The sequence below is a fragment of the Felis catus genome, chromosome A3 (genome assembly GCF_018350175.1).
Source record: "Felis catus isolate Fca126 chromosome A3, F.catus_Fca126_mat1.0, whole genome shotgun sequence".
In the NCBI taxonomy this organism is placed as follows: Eukaryota; Metazoa; Chordata; class Mammalia; order Carnivora; family Felidae; genus Felis; species Felis catus.
The window spans coordinates 35468245-35488734 of NC_058370.1; the positions used below are offsets into that span (position 1 = coordinate 35468245).

Here is a 20490-nt window from a genome sequence, read left to right on the forward strand (position 1 = left end):
ACCTTGTGAGGTCCCAGGTTGTCCCTGCTTCCACCATTTACCTACCCTCTACCCCCATCCAGCCTCTTTCTTCCCCTTTCCCTACTAAAATCCCCAGAAGCAGACTATGAGACCTGGATTTGAATATAAATGGTGAGAGGTGATCCCAGGAGTTATGAAGTGAGACAAGGAAGGGGAAAACCAATAAAGGGTGAGTCATAGACTATGATGGTTAATTTTATGAGTTAACTTGGCTAGGCCACGGCATCTGGTTGTTTAGTCAAAAACGAGTCTAGATATTACTGTGAAGGTATTTTTTAGATGTCATTGACATTTAAATGAGTAGATTTTGAGCAAAGCAGACTGCCCTCCATAAAGTGGGTGGGCTGCATCCAATCAGTTGAAGGCTTTAAGTGAAAAGACTAAGGTCATCCACAGAGGACACATTTTCTCTGTGTGTGCGCGCGCGCGCACGCACACACACACACACACACACACACACACACACACACACACCTACTGGTTCTGTTTTTCTAGTGAACCCTAACAGGCACAGCAAGTTACCAATGAAACAGGGAACCTAATACCACTAGGTAACTCTGCATCCTCAGAGACTATATTAAGCATGTACCTGGGAGTTATCCCATCTGAGGGACAGAGAGCTGGAATATTTATGCACCAGCTCCCTTTAAAACACTGTTTAACATCTGCTTCCATGGATATTAGTTTCCTGGCACATCTGGCCTGCCATGTTCTGGGCTGGGTAGGCTCCAGTGGGTAGAGAAAGCTCTTAGAACCAGAATTTCTCAATTTTGGTACTATTGATTTTGGGGTCCAGATAACTGTGTGGGCGACTGCCCTGGATATTGCAGGATGTTTAGCAGCATCCCTGGCCTTTACCCACTAGAAGCCAGGAGCAGCCTCTTCTGCCAGTCATTACCAGCAAAAATTTCTTGAGATGTTTTCAAATATCCCCAGAATATGGGTAAAATTGTTCTTGGCTGAGAACTACTGCTTTAGACAAAGGAAAGCAGTGTTGGCAGACAGAAGCAATAGGTGATGAAGGGATATGGTAGGGCAACAACTGTACCCACTGCTCCTAGGAGAGGGCTTTCTCCCCCCTCATCTGAACCACACGGAGAGTTTTAGTTAAAATGTGCCTTATCCAATGTGTATTTAGGCCTTGTTTTCTTTTTTGGGAATATAAGATCCCATTTGTCATTAACAGGTGTTAGTCTTCAATGAGATAGGGATGGAAGGCCTTTGTCCATGCTTTTGAACCCATCTACTGGAGGGGGGAATGTACTATCCACACATATAACCTAGCAGATATATGTAAAAGGAAAAATATGGTTCCCTGTGCTAAGCAGCTTTTCAGTATGGACCATAAGGTAAGTACAATGCTCTCATCAAATATGTAGAAATATAATTGAGAGCAGCCAAAATTTGCAGGGCTGTATGTGTGAAAGGAAATTTGGTCATCCTTCAAAAGGATTCTGGCAGAGAACACTTTACTCTGGTAATTAAGGATGGATTGAGGGAACTCAACAGAGGAATATAGGGAGGGAAGACAGAACAAGGGTAGGGGAAGTCATTGAGGGGTTTATATGATACTTGATGTACAGCCAGAATTTGCTCCCTGAGAGGTATCAGGAAGGATCTTTGACCAACCCTGGAATGGCTGAGGTCATGAATATACCACATCGTGCCACATTCACCTCCTTGAGCAGGATAGAATGCACTAACCAATCAATGCACTCATATATAATATTCTGATGACAACACAGTGCTGGGTACACAGAAAGCTCTCCAAAAAGATTTTTGATTATACTAACACAGCACCCTAGGAAATCTCTACCATCTACTGGGATGTACAGGAAATGACACGTATATGCCCCCACCCCCCGTCTATCTCAAGGATCTATATCTACTCTAATATATGGATACTGGCTACATGTAACTACTTAACTGAAATCAACAAAAAAATATTAAAATAAAAAATTCAGTTCCTCAGTTACATTATTCAGATACATTTTAAGTATCCAATAGCCACACATTGGACAGCATGGATATACAACATTTTCACCACTGCAGAAAGTTCTACTGGGTAGTACCTTTCCAAATAAATTCATTGCTCCCATGTAGTACATTCATGAAGCCCACTGATTAATCTTTGAGCAATTGTTAGGTGCTAGGCACCATTTTAAGTGCCATGGGAAGGTCCAGCAATAATAAAAATGGATGGTATTTCTGCCCTCTTGGGGTTTACATTCTAGAGGAGACAGGTAATAAACAAGAAAACCAATAAATATACAGTATGCAGTCCAGTATTAATAAAGACATGAAGAAAATAAAACAAAGCAAGGGGCTTGAGATTAATGAGATGCCATCTTGGATGTAATGGCCAAGGAAGGCCTCTCTGAGGTGGTGCCATTTGAGCAGTAACCTGGCTGACATGAAGAAATAGGCCCAATGTCTATGTGGGGAGGGGTAGTCTGGGGAGAGGGCACAGCACACACAGAATTCTAAGAAAATACAGGCTTGAGGAACAGCACAGAGGTTCTTCTAGAGTGCAGGGGAGTCATTTTGGAAAGATGGCCAGAAAAGCAGCTAGGAGGGGATCATGTACACCATGGCAAGGGCACTGGCTGTCACTCTGAGTAAGATGGGAACCATTGGAGGTTGCTGAGAAGAGAAACATGAGCTTGATGTTGATCCTGATCTGCACGCTGGAGCAGAAAAGACCTTTGTGGCAAAAGGGGAAATAGGAATGCCTGTTAGCTTATTGTGGTCCGTGTGAGTTGAGATTAGATTGGCTATTGTAGTTGGGGTAGTCCCCTCCTACACTGTAGTAGGCTCATCTGTCTGGCCAAAAGAATATAGTGGAAGTGATAGCAAGTGCCTTCCACGACCAAAAAAGATACTGTGGCTCCTCTGCCTTCTCTCTTGGATACCTGTCCTGGTTTTCTCTTGCTGCCATGTCTTGAGGAATTCAATAGAGAGGTCCAAGTGCAAGGTCTCCTGCCAAGAGTCAGAAACTGAGGTCTTCCACCAACAGCCATATGAGCCATCCTAGAAGTGATCGTCTGGTCCCAGTCAAGCTTTGAGATGACTAGACCTGGCTGACATCTTGACTGCAACCTCATGAGAATCTCAAGGCCAGAATCATCCAGCTTAGTAAGTAAGTCACAGAGAAGTGACCCAAAGAAACGGTGTGAGGTAATAAATAAATAGTAATATATGTTTATTATTGTTTTACATCATTAAGTTTTAGAATAATCTGTTACACAGCAAGAGCTAATTATTACATGGGGGAAACAAAGAATTCCAGCATGGCTGCGTTAAGTTTGGGAGAACCATCAAGCATCTACGCAGAGATGTTGCTTAGGTGACTTAGACATGCTTTGCGTCTAGGAAAGAGATGAAGCTAAGACATGCATCTGAGCATCACTGGCATTTAGTTGGTATTAAAGCCATGATGTTGCATGTGTAAGAGAAAATCCAAGGACCCCAACATTCAGAGATCAGAAAAGGCAGGAAGATGTTGCATAAAGGAGCATAGAAGAAGTAGCCAGTAATGTAGGAGAGAAAGTAAGGGACTAGGTGGTCCTGAGTCAAGGTACGAAAACATTTCAAAAAGGAAGAAGTAATGAAGCATGTCGAATGCCATGGAGAACTGAAGTAGGATGGGGCATATTGCTCATTGGATCTGGCAATATGGTGGTCACCTGGAAGACAGCAGGTGTTCCAAGCTCCTGCCTCATCACACATCATCACACACCTATTCCAGAAGTCTGGCAGCAAGAGTTGAACACAGTTGGCTCCTTAAAATTCCTACCATGGCACCATTCTCACTTCTTTTGCACTGTTAATTGGCTCCCAGATGACAGTGCTGGCCTGTGCACATCCAGCAGTGAAGTCCTTCCTAGTCATGAAAACACCAGAATCTACTCAGGTGAGTTCACCACTCAGGCAGCCTTGCACCACCCAGCAGGAACAAGGGTACTGTGAAGCCAGGGCCCCGTCCTGGCTGTTCAGCAAGAGAACACATGCTTTTGAGGGACATACTTAGGGTTCAATTCTGACTCTGATGGCTTTAGTCAAATCGCTAAGCCTCTCTGAGCCTCAGTTTTCTCATCTGTAAAATGGGGATCATAAATACCTCCCTCACAGGGTTTTGATGAGGCTAAACCTAGAGCAACCTAATGTCTAAGAAAACAGGCTCCGGGTTCAAAAATGTTTTCTGCCATTTACACATTGTGTGACATGGGGCAAGTTATTTAAACTTCTGCACTCCAGTTTTCTCATTGGTAAAATGGGAATTGTAACAATAGTAACTACCTCTTTAGGTCATTGTGAGCTCTGAAGGACTGAATGCACATCAAAGGATTTGAATAGTGACTGGACAATATACTCTACATGCTGGCATCATTATAGAAAGTCCTTAGCATAGTGGGAATGCAAGAGAAAAGAAATAGTAAAATATTTTTTTAAAAGCCCAGCTAGCACTTATTGAATATAATATACTGGTAGCATATGTATTCCTATACTAATGTATAATGTATCCTCAAAACAATCAGCAAAGATGGTTTTAATTATAATCTACTGAATACTGTATTATAATTAAGATGCTGTATTTGAAATCACGCTGAATTTGTGCTATACTCAGGGAAAACTGGTTTGTTTCTGTGATGTGGGGAGGGGGAATAAAATGTCAGTGTGAATTAAACAACTGGGTTCTTCCCTTAAATTAAGTTTGAGATTAACCAGGCCCAGGCTAGTTACAAGGCCAGCATGTGAGGGGAAGCGGGGTCTATGGCTTTTATTTTTGAAAGTATGTCCTGGGAACTATCACATGGCCTCATCCCGCGGTGTCTTCCGTGGAGGCCTGGCTCCTGTACTTTAAGCGAAATTGAATTCATTCCCCACAAGCATGTGTAACTGATCTCTGAAGATATATTAAAAATAAAAATCCAGTAGGAATCGCAAACACCACTCCGTACCACATCAGGCCACTTCTCTCCTTTACCGACTGTCAACAGAATTATCCGAGTCTACTCTTAGCAGCCAACGTGTGGCATAAAGAAAAGGAGGCCTGCCTACACGAATGGGACCATTTCCAGTCAGAGAGGGAAGGCTGAGTTGTTCGCTGGGAGCTAAACATCTTTGAAATTAGGTCTTTGAGACAAAACCGTGCTACTGTCTTTCATGCCTGCCGGTAAGAGGCACAGACTCAAAAAAAAAAAAAGTGATGGGTGAGGAGCAACCACTCTCACAAGAAACAATTTTTGAACGAAACTCGAGGTGTACCTGTAGAAGGAGAATTGACTGCTTCCAGGGAGAGAACATGTGGTCCTCCCTCCAGGTTTCCATCGGCTCAAGGAGAAGATGACAGACAAACAGCTGACTTTGGGAAGGAGAAGTGAATGTCCTGGCTCAGGGCCACCATATTGCTGACCTATAGCCTTCAGTTGGGTCATTAACCCACCCAACTGTGGGTTCCATGACGGTATTGCTGGCCTATTTGTGCCAGCCTCATTCTTTTTCACTCTGAGAGTCAAGAAAGGGGAAATTTATCCCATTTTGTTGTGGACAAAATGGAGCCTCAGGGAGGTGAAACTACCCCCCCCAACCCCCGCCACTAGCCATCCAAGGCAAATGGCCCTCCACTCCCTCAAGAGGATTGCACAACCCAGTTCTTCTTCTGCTCAGGTCAGTCTTTCACTCCGAGGGGGAGGATGTCTAGATGTCCCAGGTGCTAGGCACATTGTCACTACAGGCCTGCATTCTTGCCTGTCTTGACATTTCTATCATTACTTGTCACCTCCCCGCTCTGTGTAATCAAGGCTGAGACACTCACTCCTTGAAAGAATGCAGGGGCATGTTAATGGGAGCCAAAGCAGGGCCCCTTCCATTAATCAACTGCTCTTTTAGAAGTCTATCCCTGTAGGAGTGATACATATAAATGTTAATAATGATAATTGACATTTGCTGAGTGGTTTCCATGTGCCAGGGACTGTTTTAAACACTTTATATACATAGATGCATTTAAACCTCAAGTTACACAATGAGATAGGCCCCATAATTGTTCCATTTTACAGATAAGGAGACTGAAGCACAGTGAGTTCAAGCAGCTTATGCAAAGGTCTGAAAGCTATTTAGAAGTAGAGTTGGTTGGGGCACCTGGGGGGCTTAGTCGGTTAAGTGTCTGACGTTGGCTCAGGTCACAATCTTGCGGTTTGTGAGTTCAAGCCCTGTGTTGGGCTCTGTGCCGATAGCTCAGAGCCTGGAGCCTGCTTCGGATTCTGTGTCTCCCTCTCTCCTTGCCCCTCCCCTACTATCTCTCTCTTCTCTCTCTGTCTTTCAAAAATAAACAAACATGAAAATAAAAAAAGTAGAGGTGGGATTCAAATTCAGATAATGTCACTTTAGAACTTGGGCCTTTGATATGTTGTCAGAGATACCCTTCAGTGATAAAAAGGTAGACATGGTCAGAGCAGAGGTGGGCATGGTGTGGAAAGACAACTACAGAGCAAAAGCATGGTTAAAGTGTTTCACCAGGGGCTCAGATGTCTGGGAGGCCAGGAGCAAAATGCTAGAAATACAAGGGCCAGAAAATGATGAATGATAATGCCTGGGGTGGTGAGGGAGGTGAAGATAAATTGTTTTTTTTTTTTTTTGAAGTGTTGGCTTAGAGAAATCAGCTCAAAATACACAGCAAAGAAATAACCATCACAGCAAAACGAGCTGATCATCTATGTACAGAACTCATCACTTTCATTATTGCGTTGGCCAGACCAGAACTTTGTGTTCACCTACAGTAATGTCCTTTCTTTTGCTAAGAAGAAAGCAAGCCCAAGCTTTCTTCTGTAACAAGCCCTTGTGGCCCTCTTACATGGCCCTCAAACTGCTCTAATTATTTCATTGTCTCACTCTAAATAATCTTTCCCATGATACCCTATATTTGGAAGTGGGTGAAAAAATCGGATGAATTTGTTCATGTATATTGTTTTGCACAGACACACACGTTTGTGCATGTAAGCAAGGCTTTCAGAGGAGTAAAGCTTGACCTGTGTGATCTTTTTCACAACTGATCTACAAATATATATTCTAGGAAAAAAAAGTACATTCAGAGTGTAGTATCTTGAGACGGATATAGATTTTAATCATTTAGTGAAACCACAATGCAGTAGAAGCAGGCCAACGAAAGGTACAGATATTTAACAAGCAAATCCAATGTACCTTTCCAAAACATCTATGTAAGTGTTTCACCTCTGAAGACATTGCAAGGGCACAGGACTAGAAGCAGGGGTGGAAAACAACACCAGAAAGGCTTTCTTCCCACCCCTCCTGAGAGAATGGTCCTGGGATTTTGTGAAAGAGTAACTTCATAGAAATGAGACCATGGTCCACATACTTTTAAGGGGGGGACTTCCAAATGGCAAGATGTAATAAGAGCAGACTAGACCGTTTTGCAAATTATCACCGAACCTGCCAAAGTGCTTAGCTGCAGTGCTATGAGACCAGTAATTATCATTGAAAATCGAATACATTCTGAAAAGGAATTCTCTCTACGGGATTCTTTAAAAACACTAAAAGAACTTATATGCAGTTTTGGTTTGCTTCCTCTTTGAAATGCTTAATAACCTGCATTCGTAGTTTAGGTTCCATTTTTTAGTTGCCTTCAAGTATATTAATTCAAGAAATTAATTCTTAAAGAACTGTGCCCTTTCATGTCTCTATTCAAACTCAATCAAAACATAAGGGCACAAAACAAACAAAAGGCTATATTATAAGGGCATAAATAATCCAGGGCTAACAACTCAGCTGGACTACCCTTCGACAATGAGCACAACGTCTCCAAGGATAGGGTCAGACACAGGCTTGCGATGTATCAAAATTATAAATAATTATAGCAATGAATTCATTTAATCAATCAATTTCACCAGTGGTACGCTGGGGTGGACGGGCATAAAACTCCACACAGCTATCAATTGCTCCGATTACAGCTGGCTGTCAGCCAGAATTCCCCTGATCCATGTTCGTTAAATGCACATTAATCTGAATTTGGCAGTGTAATCAAGGACCTAACTGAACTGTGAAATTGAATTCTGCAGTAGAACATCATTTGACCATTTTATGCCAAGGCTGGAAAAAAAAAAAGGTTTGGTGGGGGGAGGGCGGGGGAAAGAAAAGAAGGGAAAAAAAGTCCTGAGGCAGCATCTATATGTTCACCGTGGTCTTCCGTACTGGTGACAGGGAGGCTGTGGCTAGGTTGTGCTGGACTGGGTGTGTGTGTGTGTGTCTGTGCCTGCAGAATGGGGACTGCGGAACGCTCAGTGAAAGATGGACAGTGTCTCTTTCCACTTCCCACAGAGCTACAAGGGATGGGAGGCAGCTGGTTCCAGTGCCTGAGTGTGATGCTCTAATACACCTTTGCGGAGTACAATAAAGCAAAGAGACTGCTCCTCTGAAAAATGAAAGAGCCAGACTGGGTGTTGTTTGTTCTACGTAAATCAAATGTGGGATAAAGGTGAATCACAGACCTCTATCATCTGAACAAGGAAAGGACATCTGAAATTGTCCTTCCTTGACTCAAAGGGAAGTGTAGCAGTAGCAGCCTCGGCTTTGGGAAAGGAGAATGACTGCCCGTAAGAATTCCAGGGAGAATCAGTAACTAGCTTTCTCTGTAGGGACATATTAGAAGCTGGCAATTAGGGGAAAGGGATTCATTAAATCCTGTGACTTGGATATGTATTTACTCTCATGTATCCCTCTGGTTGTTCTCTGCCATGCCAATTCTCCTTGCCACGAGCAGGAATGGCACTGATGGGAGCTATTCCCCATCTGCCCTCAGGTGGGGGGAGGTTACTGCACCCTAATACAACTCCTGCTTGAAGCAAGACTTCGACAATTGCCCAGCCATGGTCAGTTTCCTCCGATTTACTTATTTCCATTTACAAAATGAAATGGCCCTATTTCATATTTGCCCTGCCTAGATGACGAAGAGATACAGCACACAATATGAGCTGCCATTCAATTTTGGTAAGAGAAGCAAGCATATGCTATCACCGCCAATGAGCAGTGGTCATGAGCAGGTCCTACTTGGAACCTGAAGAATCAAGGTGTCTGCTTAAGGTTCTGATGCAGGGGACTTGGGAAGTAGGTTACCTTCTGGATAGTCAGACACTTGCTGGACTTCCAAACTGCATGTAGCAGGGAGCCACGCACCATATGTGTTTTGCAAGGAGATCTCCCACGCCATGATACTGGATTCCTATTTAGGCATGCAGGCAACTTACACCCCTTATGACATGAAGGAGGAAGAGTCGTGCTTTACCCTGCCTTACAAAATATATGGCAAATGCACACTGAGACAGCGTGGACAAGTGGCTTATGACCTCTACAAGTAGGGAAAGCTTAAGGAAGTGAATAAATCTGTGATCAGCAGGCTTAAGCATACAGGTATTTCAGGCTCTTCCTCCACCTCTGAATTGGTGTCTTCAACCTTCACCCCCTGCCCGTGCCCCCCTTGCTCCTCCAGACACAAAGAATGCATTTTCTGTTCAAGAGCAGATTACTAAGACCTGACACTGGCCACCGCCTGCAGCTACAGGGGTGGGGAGGGGGTGTCTGCACTTCTGGGGATTGGCTCCCTGCTGCAGAATATGGTTCAAGTATGTCAGGGCCTCCAAGACAGCCAGAACACATATTGCCAGGTTAGATGAATTTCATTTTAATTTGCTAATGGCAATCTCACTATTTACTTTGAACCATAGGAATATTCATGGGAAGATATGTCCATTCATATACAAACAACCCCTATAGTCTTCCTGCCAAAGGGACAGGTGTCTGAGATGCTCTGAATCACCTTTTTGGATGTTTTATGAGCTGGAATCAACACCCTATAAGAGCCCATATGTAAAGAAAAAAATCAAAATAATACCCATTGTTATATTAAGCGATTAGCACCTCTCTTTCCTTCCCTCTCTTCCCTTGACCTCTGATTTTTGTTGCAGCTCATAAGAGTTTACCAGCATTCCCATTGCCCAGGATCTCTGAAAGTGTTCAGCTGGAATCCTTAGCAGATAAGAAGCTGAAGTTTTGTTCCTGAACCCTGGCAGAATCTCGGTGTACTAGTGTGTCACAAAGAACAGTGAGTCATTCAATTATTAATGCAGGAAGATGAAGCACATTAGTTCAGCTTTTTCCTTCCAGGTAAAGCAAAGGAACAGCTGAGCAGTGAAAAACCATTGCAGTGGTGACCCCAGATCTGGGGAATCATGCCAGTTTTCTTGCACCCTCTCTCTCCACTCAGAACTCCTTAATATGCCATCTGTTTGGGATGTCCTGGATTGCAGCACTGGTCACTTTGCTGCCCAGTGTAGACCAGATGCTTGGGGTAACATGGAGGGGTTGGCTGGCAAGAACCATCATGACTGGAGATGTAGTTACCTACGATGATTCTTGTTTAAATGCTGCTAAATACTCTGCTCTCTTAACATCTGGCCTCTATGGGGAAGTCTGAGAATTTCATGTCCATCCTATAGAGTAGAGCAATTGGTAAGGTGGCGGGATTGGGATCCTTCAGCTAGCTCCATCACTCAGGAGTCGCAGGGCCTTGAGGAAGGCACATAGCTACTCTGGCCTTCTGTGACCTGCATCTCTAAGGTGAGGGCATCAGTACTTATGAGTCTGTGAGGGCAAAGTCACATGGAACTTGTTCCCATGTTTTGAAAAAAAAAATGTAACAGATTACACAGAGAGGATGTTTCTATGGCTGGTGTTAGCAGATATGGAGACATGTTTTCCAACCAAAAATATTCCAGGGAATAAGGGCTAACACTGAGTGCCTGCCATGTGATAACTCCTTTACATTTACTGATCTTTTTTAATCTGTAGAAGAAGTTCAAAGTAGGCATGGAAACACTCTACAGATGAGTGAACTGAGGCACAGACAAGATCATAAAGCCAGTAAGTGATTAAATCCAGAGAATCGGATTTTAGAATTTGTGTTCTTAAATGTCTTTTGTAATGGGTGAGAACATCTGGACTGTCATTCATAAAAGAGAATAACACCATCACTCAAGGTAGAGTGAGTATATATGAGAGTCTCAAGGATCGTTACTTTTTTTTTAATTTTTAAAACATTTATTCATTTTTGAGACAGGGAGAGAGAGAGAGAGAGAGAGAGAGAGAGAGAGCGCGCGCGCACACACTGGGTAGGGCAGAGAGAGAGGGAGACCAGAATCTGAACCAGGATCAAGGCTGGGAGTTGTCAGAACAGAGCCCAACATGGGGCTTGAACACACGAATCAAACTGCAAGATCATGACCTGAGCCAAAGTTGGATGCTTAACCAACTGAGCCACCCAGGTGCCCCAGGGATCGTTATTCTTTTTAAAAAAAATTTTTTAATGTTTTTTTTATTTATTTTTGAGACAGAGAGAGACAGAGCATGAAGGGGGGAGGGGCAGAGAGAGAAGGAGACACAGAATCGGAAGCAGGCTCCAGGCCCTGAGCCGTCAGCCCAGAGCACGACGCGGGGCTCGAACTCACGGACCGTGAGATCGTGACCTGAGCCGAAGTTGGACGCTTAACCGACTGCGCCACCCAGGCGCCCCTCAGGGATCGTTATTCTTAATGCCTCTTTTTGACCAGTGATCCCAGTTTTTTGGCCACAAATCAGTCTGGGTGACACTAAGGAGCTTCTCAGAGGACTTCACCCTACCCTACCCTACAGAGAGAATAAAGGACAGTTCCCATGTACCCCAAATCCGTCTGTGACTCATCACCCATTTCTCACCAGCAAGGTGAGGGCTGACTGTGGCATATCTGAGCCCTGAGGCCTCATATCCATCTTTTTCCTCCTCAGTTTTCTTCTGTGGAAACAGGAATGTTCTGGAATATATCGACTTTGGAGTCAGATGGACCTAATTTTGGATCCTGACTCAGCTGTTTACCTTCATATCCTTGGGAAGTCGATAAAGACTTGGCCTCCATCTTTCAGCTTTCTCAGGGTAAAAGGGAGATGATCCTGAAGTCTTCCAGAATCGTCATGAGGGCTCAATGGGGGTAATGCTTGCAAAATGCTTGGCACAGTGCCTGGAATAAGGTAACCCTCGGCTTCATGTCACAGCTGCCATCTGGTATGCTATACATACAGATACATGTGTGTATTCATAATCAGGATGCCACAATTATTAACTTATATAACCCTCACACAACGTGATTGTCCCCATTTTATAGATAGGGAAGTAGAGTTAAGCAATTTACTCACCCAGTTGTAAGTGGTAACGTCAGGACTCAAATCCAGGCAGTCTACCTCCAGAACCTACACCCTTGAATGCCAAAAGGTACTTGACAAATAGCCTTGAACTGTGCTTCTCAGCTGGGACTGATTTCCCTCCCTGCTGCCCCAGAAGTCATTTGACAGTGTCTAGAAATATTCTGGATGTTACAGGAAGAGATGCCATTGGCATTTAGTGGTAGAAGCCAGGGATGCTGTTAATCATCCTACAGTGACAGCTCCTCCCCTGCAGCAAAGAACTATCAGGCCCACGATGTCCACAGTGTTGAGGCTGAGAAACCCTGCTCCTGAGTGGGACAGTACTATACAACCCTAGGGCACTTCACTGCTAAAGGTATTCAAAGGAGCTTGGAAGGAGGCAGGTTGAAGGCTTGGTGCCTGCAGAATTCCTGTGCCAGTGGGGATATATCCAAGGTCTAGCAAAGGGGCCGAGCCCGGACAGCTGGATCCCAGCTTGGCTATGAGCTGACCTGGCTATTACCGAGCCTCTCAGAGCCCCAGTTTCCTCATATGTACAAAGCAGGCAAGAATTGCTGTCTTCCGGGACTGTGAGGCTCAACAAGGCAACACATGTGTCTGGCACACGGCAAGTGCTTAGTGAACTGGCAGAAGTGTGATTACACCAGGGGCTTCTCAGAGGCTGGAGCCAGAGCAAGAAATGGATTGCTGGGTCAGCACTGATACACGCGAGCTGGCAGCTGCCTGCTCCCTGGAGAGCCCGGGAATGAGCAAAATCAGAGGCATGGTGACAACATCTTCAGTCAGTTTCCCTCCCTGTAAAGCAGACTTGTCTGCAGGGGAGGGTGGAGGGCATTCTCCCTCCACATCAAGCTTTTTTTCTTTTTTTAAAATTTCTCTCTGAGAGACAGAGAGACACAGAGCATGAGCAGGGCAGGGGCTGAGAGATGGAGAGATACAGAATCTGAAGCAGGATCCAGGCTCTGAGCTGTCAGCACAGAGCCCAACGCGGGGCTCGGACTCACAAACCGTGAGATTATGACCTGAGCCAAAGTTAGATATTTAACCGACTGAGCCACCCAGGCTCCCCTCAAGCTGTTTTTATAGTTGTGTAGTATGAACGGGTTTTTTGGTTTTTTTTTTTTTTGGCTTTATTTACCCCCCAAGGTTTCATCTGCCTTGTGGCAGCCAAAAACATTCAAAAGTAGGGAGACAGATGCTATATCTACAGATTTGTAACATCCTTGATTCCTGTCATGTCAACAGGAAAATTAGGTAGGCAGATAACACTGGAGGAGTTATTTCTGTGAGTTAATGTTAGTATTTTTCCTCCTTTAGGCCAAAATGTAAAACTGGTCTGTCTCTCTCTCTCTCTCTCTCTCTCTCTCTCTCTCTCTCTCTCTCTCTCTCTCATACACACAACCTTCCTCCTCATATTTGCTCTATCTGGAAACCCACACAAATTTGATCCTTTCTCTTATTATTTGAGATGTGAACATTACCCACCAGCCTCTAGGACTTTCCATAAGGCAAAGCCAAATTATCTGAGTCGTGATCTCTATTTCTTCCCTCAGCAGGAAATCCAAATGTGATTGGTAGATTTTTAAGAGTACAGTTCTAAAGACACAGGCACCGAAGTCTTTTTAGAGAGATGTTATATTTTTAATCAAGTAAACGTTTTAATTACTAACATGCCTCCCACCACCTACCCTCCCACAAAACCTGCCCGTGAATTTCTCGTGGGTCCTGTGTGACATGGAACAGCAGCTTGCTCCTTCAGAGCCCTTGATTATAAGGGCTGAAAAACTCTTGGTAGAAGTTCCCAAGTGTGAATATGTTGTTTTTTTTTTTTTTTTTTCCTGAGCCACAACAGTTTCCTCATTATTTCTGTTACAGATATATCTTTTCTGAGCCACAATAGTTTTCTGCATTGTTTCTTGCACTGTCTGGGTTTAACAAAACCAGATTTCAGAGTAGGTCTGCTTTGCTTTATAATTGGAAGTCTGCAGGAAGAAGGACCCAGCAAGGAATGAAGCAAATTATCCCTTCCCTCCATCCTCTTCCTACTCTTCTACCTAGCTGAGACTTCTGGCGGCCACTGGGGCCCCTCATGGGTTTTAGTGGCAAATGCAATTAATCCCCTGAAATCACGTATGCCCTCATAAGGGGAAGAATATGGGACTAGGGAAAACACCAGACCTGGATTTTGTCCTTGTTTTGCAACCAACTAATTATGAAACCATAAGTATGCCACATGACACTCTGGACCTCAGTTTTTCCTCCTGTGAAATGGGTGGGCAGGCACTGTTGGGGGTTATATTAAATCCCAAATGCCTCTAGGATTAGGTTAATGAGAAAAATGAATGAAGTGGACTGAGAAGGGCCTCTCTCCTCTAATGGGTCAGCCTTTGCTTCCAGCCAGTTCCATTTCCAATGCTATGTGAAAATTGTGCCCAGGCATGTCAGATCATCCCATTTTTTTTTAAAAGGCTGAAACCCAGAAGTTGAAGATACTAAATGAAATATCTTGATTTTTCAGAAGGTGGAGATGACTATTTTGTGGACCCAACAGGTCAATGGGCCAAATATGGCCCCAGGGCTGAATGGTTATTGTCTCTGGACAAAGCTTTTTCTATGACCTTGACACAAACAGCTTCCTACCATAAGTGTGCAACTACAGCACACATGCACAAATCACATTTGACCCTAAACAGCCAAAGCGGTCCTGAGAAAGGAGAACAAAGCTGGATATTTCAAACTATATTACAAAGTTATAGACATCAAAATGTATGGTATTGGCATAAAAGCAGACTCATAGCTCAAAGGAACAGACCAGAGACCAGAAATAAACCCACAAATATACAGTCCATCAAATTTCAGCAGAGGAGCCAAGAATATACAAATGCAGAAAGGATAGTGTTTTCAATAAATGGTGCTGGGAAAATTGGACAGCCACATGTAAAAGAATGAAACTGGGTCCCTATCTTACTCTATACATAACAACTCAAAATGCATTAAAGACTTGAATGTAAGACCTGAAACCATAAAACTCCTAGAAGAAAAAGAGGGGGTAATTTCTTGGCATTGGTTTTGGCATGATTTTTTGTATTTGACACCAAAAGGCAACAAAAGCAAAAATAAACAAGTGGGACTACATCAAAATAAAAAGATTCTGCACAGCAAAGGGAAACATCAACAAAATGAAAATGCACCTATGGAGTGGGAGAAAATATTTGCAAACCACATATCTGATAAGAGGTTAAAAAATATAGAAGGAAGTCATTCAACTCAATAGCAAAAAAAAAAAAAAAAAAAAAAAAAATCCCAAATAACCCAATCAAAAAATGGACAAAGGACCTGAATACACTTTTTTCTAAAGAAGATACACAAATGGTCAACAGGTACATGGAAAGAAAGGTTCTAAACATCACTCATCATAAGAAAAAATCTAAACCACAATGAGATATCACCTCACACCTGTGAGAATGGTTATTAAATTAAAATTTAACTCTAAAATAAACTTTATTAAAAACTTACCATGTAATCCTGATTATTTTTTTCCTTTTCTATAGATCCATGTAAACTTTGTTAGAATATAGGAACCACTGTAATTACTCTATCTAATGGTTTATGATCGTATGCTCCTTAATAGAGGACAGTACAATATGAGCAGACTACTTAGTAGTAGTATATCAGGACATCTTTCAAATAAATAATTTTTTGTCTTTTAATCAGAAACCCTGTAGGGGATCTCCAAAGACTTGGATTTTAATGAATAAATGTGCCTTGCCCTACATCCTCTGCCCTTGAGGCTCGTGGATAGAAATCAGGTAGGGTTTTGATATGGACTCTCACTTAAAAGGTGAAGCATCACATTAGATCTCTGTGAGAAGCTCATGTTAGCACCACCTTTGTGGGGTGCCTGCACATAAGGAGGAAGGAGGCAGTGAACATAACATTACCTTTGGAATGCACATTGTGGGCTCAGACAGGCGAGGGTAGGTGTAGGAGTTGTACGAGTGTCCTTGGGGGTGGGTTTTAAATGCACTTGCTCCGAAGGGCATCATTGGTTCCTGGAGCCCCGAACCTGACCTGGACCTTTGCCGCATGGTGGGCTGAGGGCTGGTCTGATTCAAGTATGATGACTTTGGCCTCCTATCATAGTCATCTAGGCTGGGTCCCCACTCGCTTTCGCTGAACACCAGACTCTCCTTGGAACACCCGCTGGTCCCCGCAGTTCTAGAAGGCGTGAATTGGAATGGATAATCTAGAGGGGAACTGCTTGAGGCTCTCTGGTACTCCCACTTGAGCTCATTGTATTCACTTGGTTTGCTCAGTGAGTCCAAGTGTGTGTGATAATCAACGGGAAATCTGGCAATATCGGATTTCAAAGGCTTCATCTCAGAATAGTAGGCTTCCCCGTGTTTGGTCTTTGTGACATGCCCATTTTGCTTGGCGGCATGGCTGCCTTTATAAAACGGATCCAGGTCATCACCATAGAGACTCTTTTCTCGATACTTCTCGGTGCTGTAGTCAGCAGTGGTATCGGACTCGCTGGAATACTGCGAGAAGGTGATGAAGCCATTTTCTTCCCGATGGCCTTGACCGTAGCTGGAGGCTCCCTGGTCTGGGGTGGGTGGGCTTTCTTTCCTTAGGGAGTTGGAGCGAGTCACAGAGATGTTGTCGAAGTCCTCCAGCAGGCCGTTGATGGAGGTTTCTTTGCACGGTTTATTTCCTCTAACGATTGTCTGGGAACAGTAAAGGGAATGCCATTTAAAGAAATCATTTCATGCTTTCAAACTGATATTGCAATCCCACCCCTACTCCACTGAGGAAAAAAGACCCCAGGAATATCCCCCAAAAAGTGATAAAAATTGATCGTTTCAGTGGTGAAATAAGTCAAATATTATATAACCTTAATTGCAAATTTGTGTTTACCTATTTCAATAGAGATATCAATTAAACATCAAAAAGCCATTTAGAAGACTAAGCAATCACTGTCTTATTTACTAGTTAGGGGAAACCTCCTCCCTGGTTCCTCTCCTTAAATAATAATCCCTAACCATCTAATGATAAGCTGATTATAATTTTAAGTCTATAACTGGTTTTAAAAAGCATATTATTTCTTACATTCATTATTCATATTATTTGCAAAACGAGTAAGTATTGTCACTTGAGTATTAACATACCCAGGAATGGGCGCACATTTTTTTTACCCTTTTACAGAATTCATAAAAATTGGAGTTACTAGATTTTATAGAAAAGGAAGGCATTTTCTGAACTACACTGAACAGCTTAAAGATCACTTATGAGATTTTATATGTGATCACCTGTGATATTTTCATTAAGCATCTAACTGTAATGCTTGCTAGAGCCACACTTCTGTATCATCACGGCTGAGGTCTGGATGGCTTAGTAGTTGATGTGGTTGTTGTACTTGAACCTTAGTGACAAACTGCCGAGCCCAAATGTTCCCCTTAACGAACCTAAATAACACCAGAATACCAGGAACAGAAAGAAATCACAAACCACTTACAAAGCCAGTCAGCTGTGCCTTGACAATGACAAGGTTTGCAGCAAAATACGATGGGGGTGGATAAAAGAACAAAGAACAAAGTGTTGTGACTTCAGACTTCCAGAATTTTAGGAGAAAAATACCTTTGAGCAAGTAGCAAAGGAGTTCAAAATCATCTCAGTATAATAGAGGATTTCAAACTAGAGGCAAAAGTCAAATTTGTCCTAGAACATATGATTTATAGATCAGTGAAAGACAAGGTTTTCTTTTTTTCCTGTCCAATCAGTCCTGGACTAATACTTTTTGTCTATACCCCTTTCTTTTAAAGTTTTTTATTTTTTTAACATTTATTTATTTTTGAGAGACAGAGACAGAGCAAGAGCAGAGGAGGGGCAGAGAGAGAGGAAGACAAAGAATCCGAAGCAGGCTCCAGGCTCTGAGCTGTCATCACAGAGCCCAACGCGGGGCTCGAACCCACAAACTGCGAGATCATGACCTGAGCTGAAGTTGGTTACCCAACCGACTGAGCCACCCAGGCACCCTTAAATAAACTTTTAATTTTGGAATAGTTTTAAATAAACTGAGAAGTTGCAAAGAGCATACACAGAGCTCTCATGTACCCCTTACTGTATTGTTAATATCTTGCACTACTATTAACTAAACTCCATAGTTTATGTGAATGTCACTAGTTTCTTTCCCCAGTATTCCAGGGCCCCATTCATGACACTACAAATTTATTTGTCATGTCTCCTTAGTCTCTTCTGGTCTGTGATAGTTTCTTGGATTTTCCTTGTTTTTGATGACCTTGACAATTTTAACAAGTGGTGCTCAGGGGTTCTGCAGAATGTCCCTCAACTGGGTATGTGTGATGTTTTTCCCAGGGTTAAACTGGGATTATTGGTTTTGGAGGCGATCACCAATTATATCACATCGTATGCAGGGTGCATACCATTAACATGGCTTCTCCCTGATGATACTGACCTTGGTCACCTGGCCCAGGTAGTATTTGCCAGGTCTCCACACATAAAGTTACATTCTGCTTCCTTTGCTGCTTTCTCTACTGCACCCTTTGAAGTAAGTCACTCTACCTCCTTGAGAGGTATGTCTACATAAAGTACATGGAATTCTTCTGCACAGATTTGCATACTCTTATTCATTCATTCATTCATTCATTCATTCATTCATTATGTTCATTTATTTTTGAGAGGAGGAGGAGAGAGAGAGAGAGAGGGAGAGAGAGAACGTGTGCATGCAAGTGCCTGTATTCATGCACAAGTGGGGGAGGGGAAGAAAGAGAGGGAGACACAGAATCTGAAGTAGGCTCCAGGCTCTGAGCTGTCAGCACAGAGCTGATGCGGGGCTCGAACTCACGGACCGTGAGATCATGACCTGAGCTGAAGTTGGACTCTTAACTGACTGAGCCACCTAGGCACCCCCACCAAGTTCTTTTTAAATCACTGAATAGTCTTCCATTATATGGAATGTTATGGTTATTTGTGGAGGAAGGGTATAAATGGGTTGATTGCCCAAATAGGTGATGTTCTGTTTGAGGATTTCTCAGAGAGAAAAAGAACCATGTATCACATATACATCAGAACCTTTTCTCAGAGTAACAACATCTATGCTGACCCCAATGGATGAACTGAAGAAATAATACCTTTGAACAGAGAAGGGGAGGTAGCTGGGAAGAGGAAAGGAGGAAATGGACATCTTTTGATACATTTAGTATGAATGCTAGCTAACTCATCCTCAAAAATATCAAGCCCATTTGAGTAGCTTTCTAGTGCATTTCAGTTGTATCTTACCTGTTTATTATTATTTCTCTCATTTGCTCAAAGTGCGACCGAGCCACCCAGGCACCCAGGCACCCCCTCAAGGTGCTCCTTAAAACCCTTTTAAAACCCTTTTCTCTCCCTCTCTCTCTCTCTATATATATATAGATCTATATAGATTTATCTATCTATATATATATAGAGAGAGAGAGAACGAGAATGAGTGGGGAAGAGAGACTGATAATCTTAAGTAGGCTCCACGCTCTGCATGGAGCCCCACATGGAGCTCGACGCCAGGACCCTGGGACCATGACCTGAGCTGAAATCAAGAGTCGGATGCTCAGCCGACCGAACCACCCAGGCACCCCCTCAAGGTGCTCCTTAAAACCCTTTTAGACATATATACTCTTATTTTCTGTGGATTTAAACAATTGGCCTCTCCTCTTCAATAATGTTTTGCACAAATTTTTAAGAAAACAGTATTAATTTGTTTATATCACAGTGGATAAAGTCTTTTCAGCCAGCATTCTAGACAGAAATTATACTCTTGCACATTCCTATTCTCTATCAACAATTAGCAGATTACTTAATGAAATGTTCTCAGTAATTCATGGTCTTCCCCAAAAGTAGCTTCCTGGTATTTCCAATCCTGGGCATCTGTGTTGACTGATGTATAACATGAATAAAGACTGTAAGGTATGCCAAGGTCTTCAAGTAACTTCTCAGTTACTGGACCTGCTTGGATAATCCTTTAGCAAAAATGTTATCAAGACTTTCTGTGAGCTTGACAAATAATAGCTAACTATATTAGAATTTTTCATGGTCAGTGTTATCTTTGGGTATATACTGCAGGGAAAAAAAAACTTCTCTAAATTCTATCCATCTTAAACAATATTTCAGTCAATCTTTCTTGTCTGCCTTCACACCTCCCATCTCTGAATACATGAAATATGCAAC

General features: G+C 42.9%; 1 protein-coding gene across 8 annotated transcripts in view; it reads right to left on the reverse strand.

The window, feature by feature from the left end:
- The window catches only part of PAK5 (p21 (RAC1) activated kinase 5), a 320788-nt gene that overhangs the window by 26205 nt on the left and 274093 nt on the right, over positions 1-20490 (reverse strand). For all 8 annotated transcript variants that reach the window (XM_023251465.2, XM_023251462.2, XM_019826827.3 and 5 more), the window contains one exon: positions 16209-16994. In XM_023251465.2, the coding sequence (XP_023107233.1) occupies positions 16209-16994 (786 nt within the window). The remainder of the gene's footprint in view (positions 1-16208; positions 16995-20490) is intronic.